Source organism: Ailuropoda melanoleuca, chromosome 4 (assembly GCF_002007445.2).
Source record: "Ailuropoda melanoleuca isolate Jingjing chromosome 4, ASM200744v2, whole genome shotgun sequence".
Classification (NCBI taxonomy): Eukaryota; Metazoa; Chordata; class Mammalia; order Carnivora; family Ursidae; genus Ailuropoda; species Ailuropoda melanoleuca.
This window is the reverse complement of record NC_048221.1, coordinates 12,991,896-13,009,301: the sequence shown is the minus strand read 5'-3', so window position 1 is coordinate 13,009,301 and position 17,406 is coordinate 12,991,896. Positions and strand designations below refer to the sequence as shown.

Here is a 17,406-nt window from a genome sequence, read left to right as displayed (position 1 = left end):
GAATCTGAGAAAATAAAGGAAAGCAAGTATGTGTTTATAGAGTTTTTATATTAATTTTTTCCGTTTGCATTTCTGGTTCTCTTTACACGTTTTTGTGGATTAGAGTTACTACCTGGTGTCATTTCCTTATTCCCATACTTTGCTCACCTCCTTTGTACTATTGTCAAATATATTATTTTCTACATGTTATGGGCCCCATGACACAATTAATAGATATTTTCATACAATTGCTTTTTAAATCAGTTAAGAGACCAAAAAATGCATTTGTGCTGCCTTTTATAATCACAGAATTATTTTTGTCTGTGGTCTTTCATTTTTCGCGAGTGTTAGAATTAATATCTAGGGTCTTTTCGCCCTTGAAGAAGTCGAGAGCCACACATGGGCAGGAAATGAGTTAGTCGGCGCCTTCTTGGTGGACATTTAGGTCTTGAAAAATCGGAAAATTGGTGGGAGAGGAAGATGAGGGATGGAGTGTAGTCAGGGGACCAGGCCTCCCTCCTCCCCGTCTCTGACCCCTTCCCTGCTCAGGACAACAGTTAATAGGCGACTCCATCCGAACGACGCTGCCACGAGTGTCCACCAGGTGGCAGCAGAGCTCTTGCCTTGGTTGCCGGACCGAGGAGCCTGGAAGCTGGTGTGGGTGGGGCAGGCACAAGTTCATAACCCACAGATAGTTCCCGGGCGCATCGTCTCTTTGGGCCTCAGTTTCCCCATCCGTCAGATGAGGCTAATAATAGTCCACAGTTCCTGGGGTTATGAGATTTAAATACGTATAATATTTGGACTGGGGAGGCAGGGGCCCTAGCCCTGGGGCTGTGCCGTTCCAGCGAGCTTGAACAGCCCGCGCTGGGCCTCAGTTTCCCCAGGCTGCTGGGCCTCAGTTTCCCCAGGCTGCTGGGCCTCAGTTTCCCCAGGCTCCTGCAGGCTGAGCAGGGAGCTTGATGAGGGGCTGGGTCCCAGGACCTCCGGGATCATGACCTGAGCTGAAGAGAGTAGAAAGAGGTAACGGAAAACGAGAGTAGGCTGGCGGCACAAATCAAGGGCTGAGAGGGCCACAGATGGACCAGAGGAGGGGGAGCCAGGAGGGTAGGAGAGGAGAAGGGAGAGGAGAGCTCTAGGGAGAGGGAAGGAAGGGCCCCAGGCTCAGCCCCAGCCTTGGAGCCAGGCGCTTCTATCTCCAAGGCCTGGGTCAGGGTGACCCCCGCAGCTGGAGTGGAAGGAAGAACCCCGGGGCCGAGAGGGGGGTGTGTGTTGTCTAAAGTCTGTTAAGAAGCTTTTTTCCCCCTTTCTGGCTCTGCTTGGTGAGTGCTGCCGTGGCCCCTGCCTCTCCCGGGACCCTGCCTCCCGCCCCCTCCCTCCCAGATGCTCAGCTCCTGGCTGCCCCCGCCCAGCCTCGGTGTTGCCTGGAGCCCAGCTGGTCAGCTGGTCCGGGCTAGGCGTCCCTTCGCCTCTGTCACTCACTACCATTCAATCAGCCCCAGCTGAGTTCCTGGTTGGCGAGGCCGCCCCTGGGCTCCCCAGCCTTCCAGTGTTTCTTCTTCCAGTGGACCTTGAAGGCGCCCTTTCTCAATCCAGGCTCCTGGGCCACACCTGGCCTCACCCCAGCCTGGATCAGCACCCTGGAGGTCACTGCCTGAGCTGCCCTGCCTTCCCCATCTGGGCTACCAGCACCTCCATCTTTCCAGGGCTCCACGTACTGGCCCAAGGCTCTGCTCCCGTCCCTTTGTCCTGCAAACGCCACTCACTCCCCTGGACTCCAGATGCCACAAGGCCCTAGCCCTGGCCTCCTGCCCCTCCTCTCCTGCCCCTCATCATTCATTCATTCATTCATTCCTTCGAGTACCTCCGTGTGCCAGGCACTGGGGACACAGCAGTGACCAGGACAGCCAAGAGCTCCAATCCTTCGAGAGCTGACACACTGCTGGGAGAAACGGACAAAAACAAGAGAAATAAGAACAGGCATCACCGCAGAATGTGAGAAAAGAAGCAGGAAGGGGGGAGGTCTCTGTAGGCTCCGTGCAACTACTGCCCCCCATCCCCAGCCAGGGGCCAGACCCCATTTCCCTTTCCTGATTACTTTGGTTCACAGTCAACTTCCAAACAGCAGCTCTCCTCATTCCTATTTCCTCTCCCATCCCATGTGCTTGCCTACGTTCCCTTTTTTGATTAAACACTCACCTTTCAACACTATTAACAAATACAACGTTCAACAGGCATGAAAAGGTAAATGACAGCTATCTCCCTCTTTTTTTTTTTTAAAGATTTTATTTATTTATTTGACAAAGATAGAGACAGCCAGCGAGAGAGGGAACACAAGCATGGGGAGTGGGAGAGGAAGAAGCAGGCTCACAGCAGAGGAGCCTGACGTGGGGCTCGATCCCGTAACGCCGGGATCACGCCCTGAGCCGAAGGCAGACGCTTAACCGCTGTGCCACCCAGGCGCCCCTACTATCTCCCTCTTTTGCCCACCATGGCTCCCCAGTGGCCGCCACGGGAACAAGTTATATAATGGCGTTTATGTTTCCCTGCAAAGGGTGTCCGCATCCTCATCATCTCTTTCTACACAAAGCAAAGCTTCCTGCCTCCTGGGCAGGTGTGCACCTTGCTGTTTCCTTCGCCAAGTATCCTGGAGGTCTTCCCACATTGTCAGCATTGTACCGCCTCATTCTTTTGCACAGCTGCATGACGTTCAGTGCTGAGAATGGCCAGAGTTTATACAGCAAATGCCCTGTGGCTGGGCGTTTCGGTCGTTTGCAGCTGACTGCTGGTACAAAAAGTGCCTTCATGAACGCATAGCCCTGTATAGTAGGCATCACTCCTGGCAGCTTCATTTGCTGGAAGGAAACTTGCTGGGTCCCAGGGCATTTTCTTTAGCTCCCTCCTGATTCCCTCCATAAGGCTGGGCCATTTCCATCCCTGACGGCAGCAATGAGAATCCGTGCGGACCCCTGAGCATACCCTGAAGTCTTCATGCTTTTCATCTCTGTCAGTCTAACAGGTGGGAACCAGCCCCTTGTTATTCCTCCCTGACTCCCTTTTCAACTTTTTTTTTAAGCTTTTATTTATTTTTATTTGAGAGAAAGAGAGCATGTGTGCGCACAGAAGCAGGGAGAGACGGAGAGGGAGAAGGAGAGAGAGAAGCAGACTCCCCGCTGAGCAGGGAGCTTGATGAGGGGCTGGGTCCCAGGACCTCCGGGATCATGACCTGAGCTGACGGCAGCTGCTTGACCTACTGAGCTACCGAGGTGCCCCCCTTTTCACCTTTCTTAAGTGTAACTGGAGGAGACGAAATTGCACATATGTTCAGTACATGCTTTGCGCAGTTTTGACAAGTTTGTAAATCTATGAAACCATGACCACAGTCAAGACGATGAACATGGATTATCACCCCCAACAGTGTCCTGAAGCCCTTCACAGCGCCCCCTTCTCTGCACTTTTCATTGCCAGGCAATCTGATCTGCTTTCTGTCACTGAGAACAGTTTGCATGTTCCAGAATGTTAATATGTAAGCTTCGTGCTTGGCTTATTTCACTCAGCGTGATGGTTCTGAGATTGTTCCAAGTTGTTGCATGTATCAGTAGTTTGTTACCACTTTTTTTTTTTCTTTTAGAGAGAGAGAGTGTGCATGCGCCCCTGGGCATGCGGGACTGGGGGAGGGGACAGAGGGAGAGGGAGAGAGAGAATCTCAAGCAGACTCCACGCTCAGCACCAGCCCGATGCGGGGTGGGATCTCAGGACCCTGAGATCAAAAGTTGGATGCTTAACCAACTGAGCCACCCAGGCCCCTTCCCCCCGCTTTTATTTATTTATTTTTTTACCAGGTTGTATTGCACCGTATGGCTGGACCACAGGTTGCTCATCTATTCACCTGGATGAACATCTGAGTTGTTTTCAGTTTAGAACGATTACAAATAAGGCTGCCATGAACATGCATGTACAAGCCTTTGTATAGAGGAATGCTTTAATTTCTCTAAATACATAGGAGGAAAAAGGCTGGGTCCTACGGTAAGGGCAGGTTTAGCTTTAAGAAACTGCTGGACTGTTCACCACAGTGACTGCACCATTTTGCGCGGCCAGCAGCGGCACAGCGTGAACACTCGTTATTGGCTGTCTTTGCTCTTGCCCATCCTGAGGGGTGGAAAGGGCTATCTCGCACGGGTTTAGATCTGCATGCACCTCCAGCTAATGATTTTGTGCGTCTTTTCATGTGCTTGTTGGCCATTCATATATCCTCTTCGGTGAAATGTCTCCTCATGTCTGTTGTCCATATTATTATTTTTAAAAAGATTAATTTATTTATTTTAGAGAGAGAGGCAGAGTGCAGGGAATAAGGGCAGAGGGAGATGGAGAGAGAATCCCAAGCAGGCTCTACACTCAGCACCAGCCCCACACGGGGCTTGATCCCATGACCCTGAGATCACAACCTGAGCCTAAACCAAGAGCTGGAAGCTTAATCGACTGCACCCCCCAGGTGCCCCTGTTGTCCATATTCTAATTGACTTGTTTTGTATTATTGAATTTTCAGGGTTATTTAGAGATTCGGGTTACAGCTATTTTGTTTATTTAACATACACATTGTTAGTATTTTCTTCTGATCTGTATCTTGCCTTTCTGTTTTCTCAGTGATATCGTGGAAGAGCAGAACTTTTTTATTTTGATTAAGTCTAATTTATCTTTATTTTTTCCAGGTAAAAAAAAATTGCCTGCCCAAAGTTTGCTAAGATTTCCTCCTATGTTGTTGTTGTTCTTGTTTTTCCTAGAAGTCTTATAGTTTTAGTTTTACATTCAGATCCATTATCCATTTTGAGTTAATTTTGTATATGGTGTGAGGTAAGGGTCAATGTTATTTTCTGCATGATGTCCAGTTGTTCTAACACCATTTGTTGAAAGGAACTTCCTTTCCTCCATTTAATTGCCTTAGTATCTGTGTTAAAAATCAACTGGCTAGGGGTGTCTGGGTGGCTCAGTTGGTTAGGTGTCTGCCTTTGGCTTGGGTCATGATCCCAGGGTCCTGGGATCTAGTCTTGCATGCAGCTCCTTGCTCAGCAGGGAGCCTGCTTCTCCCTCTGCTTGCCACTCCTCCTGTTTGTGTTCTCTCTCTGATAAGTAAGTAAGTAAGTAAATAAATAAATAAATAAATAAATAAATAAATAAATAAAATCTTTTTAAAAAATTAGTTTGGTTATTCTAGGTCCTTTGTAATTCTATATAAATTTTGAAATCAGTGCCAGTTTCTGGGGAAAAAAAATCCTGCCGAATCAGAGATCAGTTTGGGAAGAACTGACATCTTAACAACACTGAGTCTGCCAATCTATGAACATGGTATATTTTTCAATTTATTTAGGTCTTCATGAATTTTGCTCAGTAGTATCTGTAGTTTTTAGTGCAGAGGTCTTAGACTTCTTTTGATAGATTTACCCCTAGATATTTAATTTTTTTCAGTGCTGCTGCAAGTGGGATTTTTAAAATTTTTTCATTTTCCAATTGTTTGCTATTATATAAGAATTTATAATATATAAGAATTCAATTGAATTTTGTTTATTAACTTTTTAACCTGTGAATTTGCTGAATAACTTTATTAGTTCTAGTAGTTATCATAGATTCCCTTGGATTTTTTACATTCTAAATAATCATATCATCTGCAAATAGGAAGAGTTTTACTTCCTCCTTTCCAATCTTTATATCTTTTGTTTATTTTTCTAGCCTCATTGTAATGACTATGGCCTCCAGAGGGATGTTGAATAGAAGTGGTGAAAATGGGCATCTTGGTCTTCTTTCTAATCTCAGCAGGAAACAATTCAGTCTTTCACATTAAGTAAAATATTATCTATAGCTTTTTTTGTAGATGCTTCTTATCAGTTTGAGGACATTTCCATTTACACCTTTGCTAAAAGTTTTTATGACTAGGTGTTGAATTTGGCCAAATCTTTTCTGTATCCGTTGAAATGATCATATGGTCTCACTGTGCTTTAAATTTGCATTTCTCCTAATATGAGTGAGGCTGAGCATCTTTTTCTGTTTTTTTTTTTTAAGATTCATTTATGTATTTTAGAGAGAGAGAGAGTGTGTGGGGCAGGGGGATGCCAGCAGGGGCAGTGGCAGAGGGAGAGAGGATGCAAGCAGATTTCCACACTGAGCGTGCAGACTGACACAGGGCTTGATCTCACAACTTTGAGATCATGACCTGAGCAGAAACCAAGAGTCAGATGCTTAACCAACTGTGCCACCCAGGCACTCCTCTTTTTCTGGGTTTAAGAGCCATTTGTGTTTTCATTTTCTGTGACTTCTGGGTTCATATCCTGCCAAGTTAGTGGGATTTTCTCATTGTTTTCTAGGAGATGCTTGTATAATGAAGATATTTTATCTACCATATGAGGTCCCATTTGTTTCCAGTTTCATTTGTTTATTCTTTGACTGTATTTATGAGCTTTTTGCCAGCAGAAAATTTGGGATGTTTACATCACTAATGTTTCCAATTTGTTCTTTTTTTTTTTTTTAAGATTTATGTATTTTTTTGAAAGAGAGAGAGAGTGAAGGGGGGAGGGGCAGAGAGAAGAGGAGAGAGAATCTTCAGTAGATTCCACGCTGAGTGTGGAGCTTAATGCGGGGCTCGATCCCACAACCCCGAGATCATGACCTGAACCGAAACCGAGAGTCGGACGCTCAACCACTCAGCCACCCAGGTGCCCCTCCAGTTTGTTCTTGAACCAGTTTTCTGGGCTCTGCCTCCCTGAAACTTCCTGATGGAGCCTTCACATCCCCTCTCTGGAGCTGAGGGTGTCCCTTTTGTCCTTACCCTGTTCCCCTCCTGCTCATTCTCAAAATGCCACAGTGACGATCACACTGGAGTTGTCAAGGGCCTAGAAACTCACTGTCCTTCCTGGAGGGTTGGAGCCTCCGACTCAGGGCCAGGGTAGGGAGTCACGTTTGCATTCCTCTCTGCTGAAGCCACCCAGGAAGTAAAAGAAAAATACTGCAGCTAAGTCCCTGTGCAGCACTTGCTGCACCGAGGTTACACTCGTACCCCTCCCTCCACCCACAAGGCCCCATGAATGCTTCCAAGCAAGTCTCAGAGCACTATGCCCCTAACACCCTGCCCTTCTCAGAAACCCGGTCCGGTCTCCCAGCCTTTGCTTGGGCTGTTCCCTCTGCGGGAACTCCCCATACCTCCAGATCACTCTTTGGCTAATCCCACTTTGTCCTTGGATTTCAGTATCAAAGTCATTTCCTCCAGAAAGCCCTCCCAGATTCAGGGCCTCTCCTAGCACCCTGAGGACCACTGAGATAATTATTTTTTTTAAGTGTATTTATTTATTTAAGTAATCTCTACACCAATGTGGGACTCGAACTCACGACCTGGAGATCGGGAGTTGCATGCTCTTCCTGCTGAGCCACCCAAGTGCCCCTGGATATAGCTTAATATCATCTCCCCCACTAGACTGTCAGCTCCACCAGGCAGAGACTGGGTCAACTCTGGGAGGTCCCCAATAAATGTCTGTGGGTGATCCAACTAAAGTCATCAAAATATATACATACCAAAGCCATTTTTGTGCCAGAACATGTGATGGGATTACAGAGATGAAAGAGTCCTCTAAAATCTATTCCCCAAACTCTACTTTCTGGGGTAAGGACACTGGGCCAGGTCTCACCAGGATGCTGCCCTTGCCTCCTGCCTCCCCCACTCACGACAACTTCAGGAGCGTTAAAAAAATGACCAGACCTGACCCCTGTTCACCACTCTACTCCCCCAGTCCCTGACTTCTTACTTCTTCTTACCCCCTTCCTGCCTCCTCTCTGCTCAAAGTGTTCACCTCATTCCACCTCAGGGCCTTTGCACTTGAGCTGCCCTCCACTGGGAGTGCTCTTTCCTTGTCCTGCTTCAGATCCCGGCTCAATTAATCATGACCTCTGCACAGAGGTCCCCCCACTGCCACACCTACCACCCCCAGCCCCAGTCTGTGCCATCACCCAGCTTTTCTTTGTCATCCATAAGTAGTAATTGTCTCCCTGACAGACCAGAAGGTGAGGTGAGCCTGAAGGCAGGCCTGGTCCGCCTGGTTTGCACTTTTTCTAGGGCTGGGCGTAGGGCATGGCGCACAGAAGGGGCCCGTTATTTGTCCTAGGGTCTCCTGGGAGAAACACCCTGAAGAACTTGACCTTTGTCTGGGGCAACTTTCCTGCCTCCATCCTGGGTCGATCCAGCCCAGTTCCCTTCTCTGGGTGCAAAATTAGTTCTGCTTGATACCCAGCCCAGATGTGCCTCAGATGGGTAAACTGAGGCCCAAGGAGCTAGGCCATTGCCAGGGGCCCCTAGTGAGCGAGCAGTTTGGAGCCTGCTGAGAACCACTCTGTGACTGGGACCCTTCTCTGCGCTGTCGTTTCTCCTCCCTTTAGGTCCAGGGTTTCCAGCACTCTGTCTGAGGAGGACCACTGCTGTGGAGGCTTCTGGAACTTTCTGACTCTCCGCAGCCAGGCCCTCTCCCCTCCCCGTTCCCCATCCCCCACATGGCCATGACTTTCGGTAAGTGACAGCAGCTCAGGAAGCTGAGGGGCCCACACAGGAAGGAGCCGACTGGGACTTTCCTCCCACTGCCTCCGGCCTCTGCCCTCCTGTCCTTAGCCCAGGCTTCCCAGCTGCCAGGTAAGAGCTGGCGGGCCGCATGGCTCCGGGGTGGGGCTGGGGGGCAGTGCTCGAATGGCTGCGGCTGGAGACAAGGCAAGGCATCTGAGGAAAGCTGCCAGACAGACAGGAGCGGGGAGGGGCTGGCTCTGCGGCCTCTGACAAGTGCTTTCCTCTCCCAGCCTCTGCTTTTTCTGCATAAAATGAGACCTCAAATTCCCAGCTCTCTGGACCTGAACGATTCCCTGTGCCATGGGCCAGGAGTTCGTGGTCCCTGGGGGCACAGTTTCCAGCCTCCACCCTCCCAAGACCCAGGCCAGAGCCTAGGGTAACCAACCAATCGTAGGGGATGTGGGGCTTTCGGTGTTAAAACAGGGGCGTTTTTCTGTGTCCGAAGCACCACCTCTGAATTTTTCTTTTTTTTTTTTTACCTTCAATATTTAAAATATTTACATATCTTTAAGACTGATTTTAAACAAAAACACACACCATGTGATTCCATTTACATAAAAGCTCAAAGACCAGGGGCGCCTGGGTGGCACAGCGGTTGGACTTCTGCCTTCAGCTCAGGGCGTGATCAAGCCCCACATCGGGCGGGCTCCTCCGCTGTGAGCCTGCTTCTTCCTCTCCCACTCCCCCTGCTTGTGTTCCCTCTCTCGCTGGCTGTCTCTATCTCTGTCGAATAAATAAAATCTTTAAAAAAAAAAAAAAGTGCAAAGACCAGGATTAAGTCCACTATTAGAAATAGGACAGTGATCACCTCTGGGGAATGACAGGGGCCCCAGGGGCTCCTGCGACAGGGAATGTTCTGATTCCTGGCCTGGGGGCTGATGACATGGGAGTGTCCCTAGGGGGAAATTCTCTTCCCCTCATGCCCTCCCTCCCCCGTAAGAACTGCTAAACCACTGTGTCAGGGGACCTTCCTGTCTGGTTTAGCTGGCGTTTGTCAAGTGCTCGCTGGGCATGTTGCCAAGGATTGTGCCAGTTAGGATTATAAACGCTGACACCTTGGGCTCAGCTCAGCAAACCAAGGCAGGTGGGAAGTCAGCCCATTTCATAGCTGAGAAAGTGGAGTCCCAGCAGTGGGAGCCCTGCCAGGGTCACAAAGCTTGGGTCTTCCCCTATCCCAGCTCCAGGCTTATAGGCTGGGTGTACTTAAACCTCATTAATGCTGTCCCCAACCCCACCTCCTACTACTATTCTGGAATGTGGTTTTTTGTTGTTGTTTTTTAAGAGTTTTATGTATTTATTTGAGAGAGAGTGAGAGAGAATGAGAGAGAGAGCACGCACGCAAGCAAGGGAGAGGGGCAGAAGGCAAGGTAGAAGCAGATATCCCCTGCTGAGCAGGGAGCCTGATGCAGGACTGGATGCCAGGACCCTGGGATCGTGACCTGAGCCGAAGGCAGACGCTTAACCAACTGAACCACCCAGGTGCCCCTGGAACATGGTTTTTTACCCAATATTTCTTTTGTATCTTCTTTATTCAGGTCAATGTAAGTGTGTCTTGTCCATCTACTACTCTCCCTTCCCTGCTGGGCTCGAAGCCCAGCCGCTTCCTCTGCCTAGCCAGGGATTCTGAGCTCTGGGAATAAAGGGTGGGGGGCAGTTTCCTCCTGGGCCCATTCCAGGGAGGACTTCTTGCTACAGGGACCTAAACAGTGGGAGTGTTAAAGGGGACAGAGACAGGTGATGGTGGTGGGCAGGTAAGACACAGAGGTCCCTATTGACTGAGGCATCAGTCTGGATCCAATGCATGCGGCAAGGCAGACATTACACCAGCTGTAAAAGCTTCCAGCCCCAGCCCCAGAAGAGCTTGGGTCTCCTAGACCCACAGGAAGTGAGGGACCACCCCTATCCCCTTAAACCCCCATGTGTACGAACCAGTACCCATCTACTTCCTGGTCAGCAAATCTGTACCCCTGTGATTGATTGCTCATGCCTGCCTGGGGCAGGGGCTTTGGAGTAATGTTGGTGGGGAGGCTGCAGTGCAGATAGACTGGAGATGTCTGTCCTGGACTGACCAGAATACACACAAATTATGTGTGTCAACCCTACTAAAAAAAGAAAAGAAAAGAAAAAGAATTCACACAAATTAGAGTGTAGACTATCTTTCAGACCCCAGCATAGCCTTTACCAGGGTGGTTATGGCTCCTCACCTACCTTGCACACTCAGCTCCCCTGCCTCTTTCTCCATCTCTCTTTTATATATATAATTTATTTATTTGAGAAAGCATGCTTAAGGGAGAGCATGAGCAGGGGGAGGGGCAGGAGGGAGAAGCAGACTCCCCACTGAGTAGGAAGCCCGATGTGGGGCTTTCCATGGGGCTTGCCATGGGACTCGATCCCAGGACCCCAGGATCATGACCTGAGCTGAAGGCAGACGCTTAACCAACCGAGCCACCCAGGCGCCCCTCTCCATCCCTGTCTTTCTCTTTCTGCGTGTCTCTGTTCCTCTATCACCCCTCTTTCACCGGCTTCAACCGTCCCTCACCCTGCAGTATCTCTGTCCCCCCACACCCCTAGAAGCTTTGTCGTCTTGTTCTCTCTGGCCAGAACTGAGTGACTGCCTCTCTCTGTGTGTCCAGACAGGCTACACCTAATGGCGCCTCCAAGCGAGGAGACACCCCTGATCCCTCAGCGTTCCTGCAGCCTCTCGTCTTCAGAGGCTGGTGCCCTGCATGTGCTGCTGCCCCCTCGGGGCCCTGGACCCCCGCAGCGTCTATCCTTCTCCTTTGGGGACCATTCAGCTGAAGAGCTGTGTGTTTGGGCTGCTAAGGCCAGTGGTGAGTGGGTCGCTAGAAGGCTGGGCCAAAGAGAGGGGTAGGGCTGTGGGAGGCCCAGATTGGGAGCTGGAATAGCCGTCAAGTGGAGTCAGCATGGGAGCTGGGGCTTTGAGGGATGAATAAGAGTTTGGAAATGGAGGAAGGTGCTCAGGGAAAGGCTGTGCAAAGACTCAGAGGCACATGAGGGCAAACAGTTGGTCATCCCTTGAGCTAAAGTGTGCAGTGGAGGGAGCACTCTGGGGAGAGGGGCAGGGAGGCTCAAGAAGCAGGTTGTTGTGTGGATTCGCTGCTAAGGGCAATGGGGAGCCCTGGAGTGTGTGTGAGCAGGGGGAGGGCTGCAGTGTGAGAGCTGAAGGTGAGAAAGAGCCCTGTAGGGCTGCACGGGGTTCGTAATCATGGCAGCCCTGAAAGGGACTGATGGGGACACTTAGGAGGGTGCTGATGGGGACATCCCTTCAGGCATCCTGCCTGTGTACCACTCCCTCTTTGCTCTGGCCACGGAGGACCTGTCCTGCTGGTTCCCCCCGAGCCACGTCTTCTCCGTGGAGGACTCAGGCACCCAAGTCCTGGTCTACAGGCTCCGGTAGGAAGCACATCACCCCTACTCCCACAGGCATGGGTTGAATGTTACCAAGAGGGGATGCCCTTTGTTGAGGGCAAGGGAAGTTTAAAACAACAGTGATCCTACAACCTTATCATCCCCCTGCACTTCCCAGTGGGTGCCCCAGGGAGGATGTGATCACTGCTCATTGCACAGATGAAGAACGGAGGCCAGAGAGTGTGCGCTGCTTGCCCAAGGTCACGTAGCCAGTCAGTGGCACAACCTGGTCTCTGTGAGGTCTCAGCAGGGTCTTCCACAACTCCATATCCCTACTCCAGGCTTCTCCCCTTCCCCAACAGCTTTTACTTCCCCAACTGGTTTGGGCTAGAGAAGTGCCACCGCTTCAGGCTACGAAAGGACTTGGCCAGCGCCATCCTTGACCTGCCCGTCCTGGAGCACCTCTTCGCCCAGGTAGGGGTCTGCGTGGGGCTTAGCCCCGGGTGGGGGGTGGGTTCACAGGGCAACATCAAGGCTTGCAGTTGGGTGGCCTTGGCTGACCCTCTCTGTGGCAGCCCAGGGTTGGGAATTGGCCCAAGGGTGGGGGTCTGTAGGGCAACATCAGGGCTCACGGTTGGGCTGTGACCGGCCCCCAGCACCGAAATGACCTGGTGAGCGGCCGCCTCCCTGTGGGCCTCAGTCTCAAGGAGCAGGGTGAATGTCTCAGCCTGGCGGTGCTGGACCTGGCCCGGATGGCCCGCGAGCAGGCTCAGCAGCCTGAGGAGCTGCTAAAGACGGTCAGGTGAGGGCTTCCAGCCCAGATCCCCAGCAGAGTCCACCTGGGAGTGAGCAAACGTGGCTGCACCGGGGCATCCCTAGAGTTCAAGTTCCCGTGAGGCTCCCCGCCAACAAGCCTGCAGTGTGTCCGTGTGACCCAGGACCCCACCAACCCATACCCAGCCCCCACTGAGGCTCCAGTCCCTGCCTCCCTCCTGCAGCTAAAGGCCTGTGTGTGTGTGTCTGTCTTGTGGACCCCAGTGGCCCTCCCCCACCCCGAGGTCCTTCCCTCAGGAGTGTCCTTGAGTGTCTCGTGTATGCCTCGTGCCCCCCAACTGAGGCCACACTTCCGCCCCTCAACTAAAATTCGGGTTTGTGTGTGTCCCCGTCCATACCTGTGGAGATCCCTCCCCACAGTGAGGACCCGCTACCCCCACTCATAGCTACAAGGTCTGCCTGCCCCCCGACCTGCGCGACCTGATCCAGGGCCTGAGCTTCGTGACACGCAAGCGCATCCGGAGGACCGTGCGCCGGGCCCTGCGCCGCGTGACCGCCTGCCAGGCTGACAGGCACTCGCTCATGGCCAAGTACATTATGGACCTGGAGAGGCTCGACCCGGCCAGGGCGGTCGAGACCTTCCTCGTGAGCCTCCCTGGGGCTGCTGATGGTCAGGATGCGCAGGGGCTGCTCCGAGTGGCTGGTGACAGCGGCATCGCATGGAGTCCAGGAGGACAAGAGGTGTGGGCGGCTGCTGGGCGGGGCCAACGGCAGGGGCGGGGCCTTGGAGGGGGGGCAGGAGAGTGGGCGGGGTGAAGGAGTCGAGAGACTGAGAGCTCCGACCCGGGCCGGCTGAGTGAGAGGTGGGGCTAAGCTAGAGGGGCGGGAATGGGAAAATGGGCGAGACTTAGAGGGAGGGGACTGGTTGGGAGGGGGTTCAGGGCGGGGCTTGCTGAAGGTCGGGGGAGGAGTCAGGACTGAGATGGGGCGGGGCTCCGGGCGGGACTGAGGAAGCCCGGGAGGTGGAGTGGTGCTAAGCGAGGGAGGGGTTCAGGGAGGGGACCCGCCGACAGAAAGAGACGGGGTTTAGCAGGGATGGGGTGGGAGACATTGGGGATGGGCTAGGGAGGGTTTGTGAGCAGTGGGATTGATAGAAGGGGCCGGGGTTTGGCAGGGGCTTGGTGGGAAGGGGCCGGGGCTGGGAGACGCTGAGAGGGTCGGGGCTTATGGCGTGGGCTGATGGGGTCCAAGTTTCCGAGATGGACTGGGGGCTCCGAGGGGACGGGATCTCCAGCTTCAGCCCTTCCCCTCGATCCCAGGCCCTCCAGCCCTTCTGCGACTTTCCAGAAATTGTGGACATCAGCATCAAGCAGGCTCCGCGTGTTGGCCCGGCCGGGGAGCACCGCCTGGTCACCGTCACCAGGACAGACAACCAGATCCTGGTGGGTGCTGAACCCTCTCCCCTCCCGCCTAACCCCGACTGCGGGGAGGCGGAACCGTCGCCTTCGGGCCGCAGGGGGCCCTGACGCGGATCCTCACAGGAGGCCGAGTTCCCGGGGCTGCCGGCCGCGTTGTCCTTCGTGGCGCTCGTCGACGGCTACTTCCGGCTGACCTCTGACTCCAGGCACTTCTTCTGCAAGGAGGTTGCGCCGCCACGGCTGCTGGAGGAGGTGGCAGAGCAGTGCCACGGCCCCATCACGTAAGGGTCCGCCCCCCATGCCTGCCCTCCGCGGCCAGAGCTCGGTTCGAATCTTGGCCACTCCCCTTTTTGGTGCCTCAGTGTCCTCCCCTCCCCGGAGCCTTGGACAGGGGTCAAGTGCTGGAACAGCGCCTGGTGCATGGTTGGCGCTCAGTGAGACTAGGATCTCCTTTCTGCTGTCCAGCGCCGTGGCTTCCCTTTCTCTGATCCCTCGGGGCCCCAGGGCCGATTCCTGGGGATGGATGGCACCAGGGTCCACCTGCAGCCTCTTCTTTACTCCCCTAGTAGAAGCCCTGACCTTTGGCTCATTTTAAAAACAGGAAGGAGACAGGGAGTGTTAGCTGGTGAGGGTCCCGGGGCTTCAGAGGGACCAGGATTAGAACCCAAGTTTAGCTTGGGTTTCTCTGCCTCCATCTCTTTCTTTCTGTCTTTTCCTCCGGCCTTTCTCCACAGCCTGGATTTTGCCATCAACAAGCTCAAGACTGGGGGTTCACGTCCGGGCTCGTACGTTCTCCGCCGCAGTCCCCAGGATTTTGACTGCTTCCTCCTCACTGTCTGTGTCCAGGTTGGTCCACCACTAGAAGCCAGGTGCAGGGAGGGCTTCCTGAAGGAGATGACCTTTGAGCTGAGACCTACTCCTTGAGGAAGAGGAGGGTAAAGGCATTCCCAGGGGTGGGAACAGCATATGCAAAGGCTTGGAGCTTGGAATGAGCCTGTGGTGCCAGAGGAAGACGGGGTGAGGGGAAGGTACTGCCCACTTCCACTCAGGGACCACTCCTCCTTGCAGACCCCGCTGGGTCCTGATTACAAGGGCTGCCTCATCCGGCGTGACCCCACGGGGACCTTCTCCCTGGCTGGCCTAGGCCGTCCCCACAGCAGTCTTCGAGAGCTCTTGGCAGCCTGCTGGGACGGTGGGCTGCACGTGGATGGGGTTGCGCTGAACCTCACGGTCTGCTGCACCCCCAAACCCAAAGGTGAGCCCGCCCCCTCCCCTGAGCTGAGCAATGGATCTGGGGTCCTGCTTTGTTTGGTAAGGGGCAGGGATTGCAGGTCCAGATGGGTTAGGGAAGAAAAAGTGATTTATGGGCTTGTGGAATAGATGCCAGCTTCAGGCACGACAAGGTCCAGTCGTGGCTGGATCTGAGAGCTGTCGCTGGCACTTAGACTCTCTCCATCTCTTGCCTCTTCCTCTGGGTGAATTTCACTCTCAGACAAACCCCTTGGATGGGGCAAATCTGAGGCATGAGTTCTTCAGAGTCTTCCAGAATCTCTAGCAGGACTGAGACTAGGTTGCCCACAGGGTTGCCTGTTCTTCGGTGACCCCCCCCCCCGGGACTTCCTAGAGTCTCAAATAAACCACGAACCCTGGAGTCCTCACCTCAGGGTTGGCTTCTGGGGGAGACCCCAAATCAAGGCAGGGCCTGAGCAAACCTTAGGGAACCTTCCACTGCTGACCTCTATTTTTCTTCCTCCATCTCCTCCCTGTAGAAAAGTCCAACCTGACTGTGGTGCGGAGGGGTTGCAACCCACCCACGTCGTCCCCTGTTCAGGCCCAATCCCAATGTCAGCTGAGTCAGATGACGTTTCACAAGATCCCTCCTGAGAGCCTGGAGTGGGTATGTGGCCCCAGGAGATGGAAGGGTGACCTCAAGTTGGGATCCAGACACTAGGTCCACATCAAACTCATCTCTGCTGTGTGGCCTCAAGCATGTGACGTAACCTCCTTGTGCCTCTGTTTCATTATCTGTAAAATGGGGCCAGAGCCGGGGGCCAGGATCCCCTCAGGAGCCCCCTTACCAGCCTCTCCTGTTGCCCCCTCACCCTCCAGCATGAGAACTTGGGTCACGGGTCCTTCACCAAGATTTACCGGGGTTGTCGCCATGAGGTCGTGGAGGGCGAGGCCCGGGAGACGGAGGTGCTGCTCAAAGTGATGGATGCCAAGCATAAAAACTGCATGGAGGTGAGTGTGATGGGGACCAGGACTTTGGGGTCAGGACTAGCTGGAGAGAGCATTGTGGATTCAGAGAAATTTAAAAACACACAGGTCTTAAAATGACAGAAACGTAGCTGCAGCCTCTCCAAACCATGGAACACAGAAGGGTCAGGGAATTTAGATGCAAACAGAAAAAGTACACCAAACAGAAGAAACAGCCAGAGCAAAGGTCCTGAGGCAGGGTTGTGCCTGGCATTTTTTTTTTTTTAAGATTTTATTTATTCATTTGACAGAGAGAGAGAGAAAGAGAGCACAAGCAGGGGGAGCAGCTGAGGGAGAGGAAGAAGCAGATTCCCTGCTAAGCAGGGAGCCCAACGCAGGGTTCGATCCCAGGACCGTGGGGTCACGACCCGAGCTGAAGGCAGACACTTAACCAACTGAGCCACTCAGGCACCCCCGTGCCTGGCATGTTTAAGGAACAGTGAGGAGGGGGCGTCCGGTTTGCTCGGTTGGAAGAGCGTGCGACTCTTAATCTCAGGGTCCTGAGTTCGAGCCTCACATTGGGTGCAGAGATTACTTAAATAAATAAAACTGAAAAAAAAAGTGAAGAAGGGCCAGTGAGCTGGAGAGGAACGACCAAAGGAGAAGAGGGGAGTGATGTGGATGGAAGCGTCAGCAGGGGTTGCGCCACCCAGGGAAGGCTTGAACCCTCCTTGAACCCCAAGTCTCCCACTTCTGTGTGAGAGACCCAAGGTAGATTACAGTGGGGACTTCCAGCCCCATGATACAGAGTCCTGTGTATGCCGGTGGTGGACTCCAAGGTCAAAGGAGACTTGTGGTGAGGGGTCCTCCTGAGGCTGATCCGTGAACAGCAAGTTTGGGGTGCTTGGCCAGACCCTAGAGTGGGAGGAACGCATGGACCTTCTCTCCCTTCTCTCCCCAGTCATTTCTGGAAGCAGCGAGTTTGATGAGCCAAGTGTCATACCAGCATCTTGTGTTGCTCCATGGCGTGTGCATGGCTGGAGACAGTGAGAGACAACCCCCGCCCCCACCCTCGCC

General features: G+C 52.9%; 1 protein-coding gene and 1 long non-coding RNA gene across 4 annotated transcripts in view; one reads left to right on the top strand and one right to left on the bottom strand.

The window, feature by feature from the left end:
* The first annotated feature begins 8,494 nt into the window (after window positions 1–8,494).
* The window catches only part of JAK3 (Janus kinase 3), a 17,357-nt gene continuing 8,445 nt past the window's right edge, over window positions 8,495–17,406 (top strand). Inside the window, exons 1-13 of one of the 3 annotated variants that reach the window (XM_011222039.3) lie at window positions 8,495–8,641; window positions 11,206–11,403; window positions 11,863–11,986; window positions 12,304–12,415; window positions 12,598–12,743; window positions 13,162–13,456; window positions 14,035–14,157; window positions 14,257–14,414; window positions 14,868–14,979; window positions 15,202–15,388; window positions 15,903–16,030; window positions 16,243–16,374; window positions 17,291–17,375. In XM_011222039.3, the coding sequence (XP_011220341.1) occupies window positions 11,220–11,403; window positions 11,863–11,986; window positions 12,304–12,415; window positions 12,598–12,743; window positions 13,162–13,456; window positions 14,035–14,157; window positions 14,257–14,414; window positions 14,868–14,979; window positions 15,202–15,388; window positions 15,903–16,030; window positions 16,243–16,374; window positions 17,291–17,375 (1,786 nt within the window). In that variant the 5' untranslated portion in view covers window positions 8,495–8,641; window positions 11,206–11,219. Of the gene's footprint in view, window positions 8,642–11,205; window positions 11,404–11,862; window positions 11,987–12,303; window positions 12,416–12,597; window positions 12,744–13,161; window positions 13,457–14,034; window positions 14,158–14,256; window positions 14,415–14,867; window positions 14,980–15,201; window positions 15,389–15,902; window positions 16,031–16,242; window positions 16,375–17,290; window positions 17,376–17,406 lie in introns of those variants that run through there. The other 2 variants (XM_011222044.3, XM_034658047.1) reach the window with 2 other exon arrangements.
* Window positions 17,105–17,406, bottom strand: part of LOC117801876 — a 1,367-nt gene continuing 1,065 nt past the window's right edge. The window contains exon 3 of the long non-coding RNA XR_004624643.1: window positions 17,105–17,244. This is a non-coding gene — a long non-coding RNA (uncharacterized LOC117801876). The remainder of the gene's footprint in view (window positions 17,245–17,406) is intronic.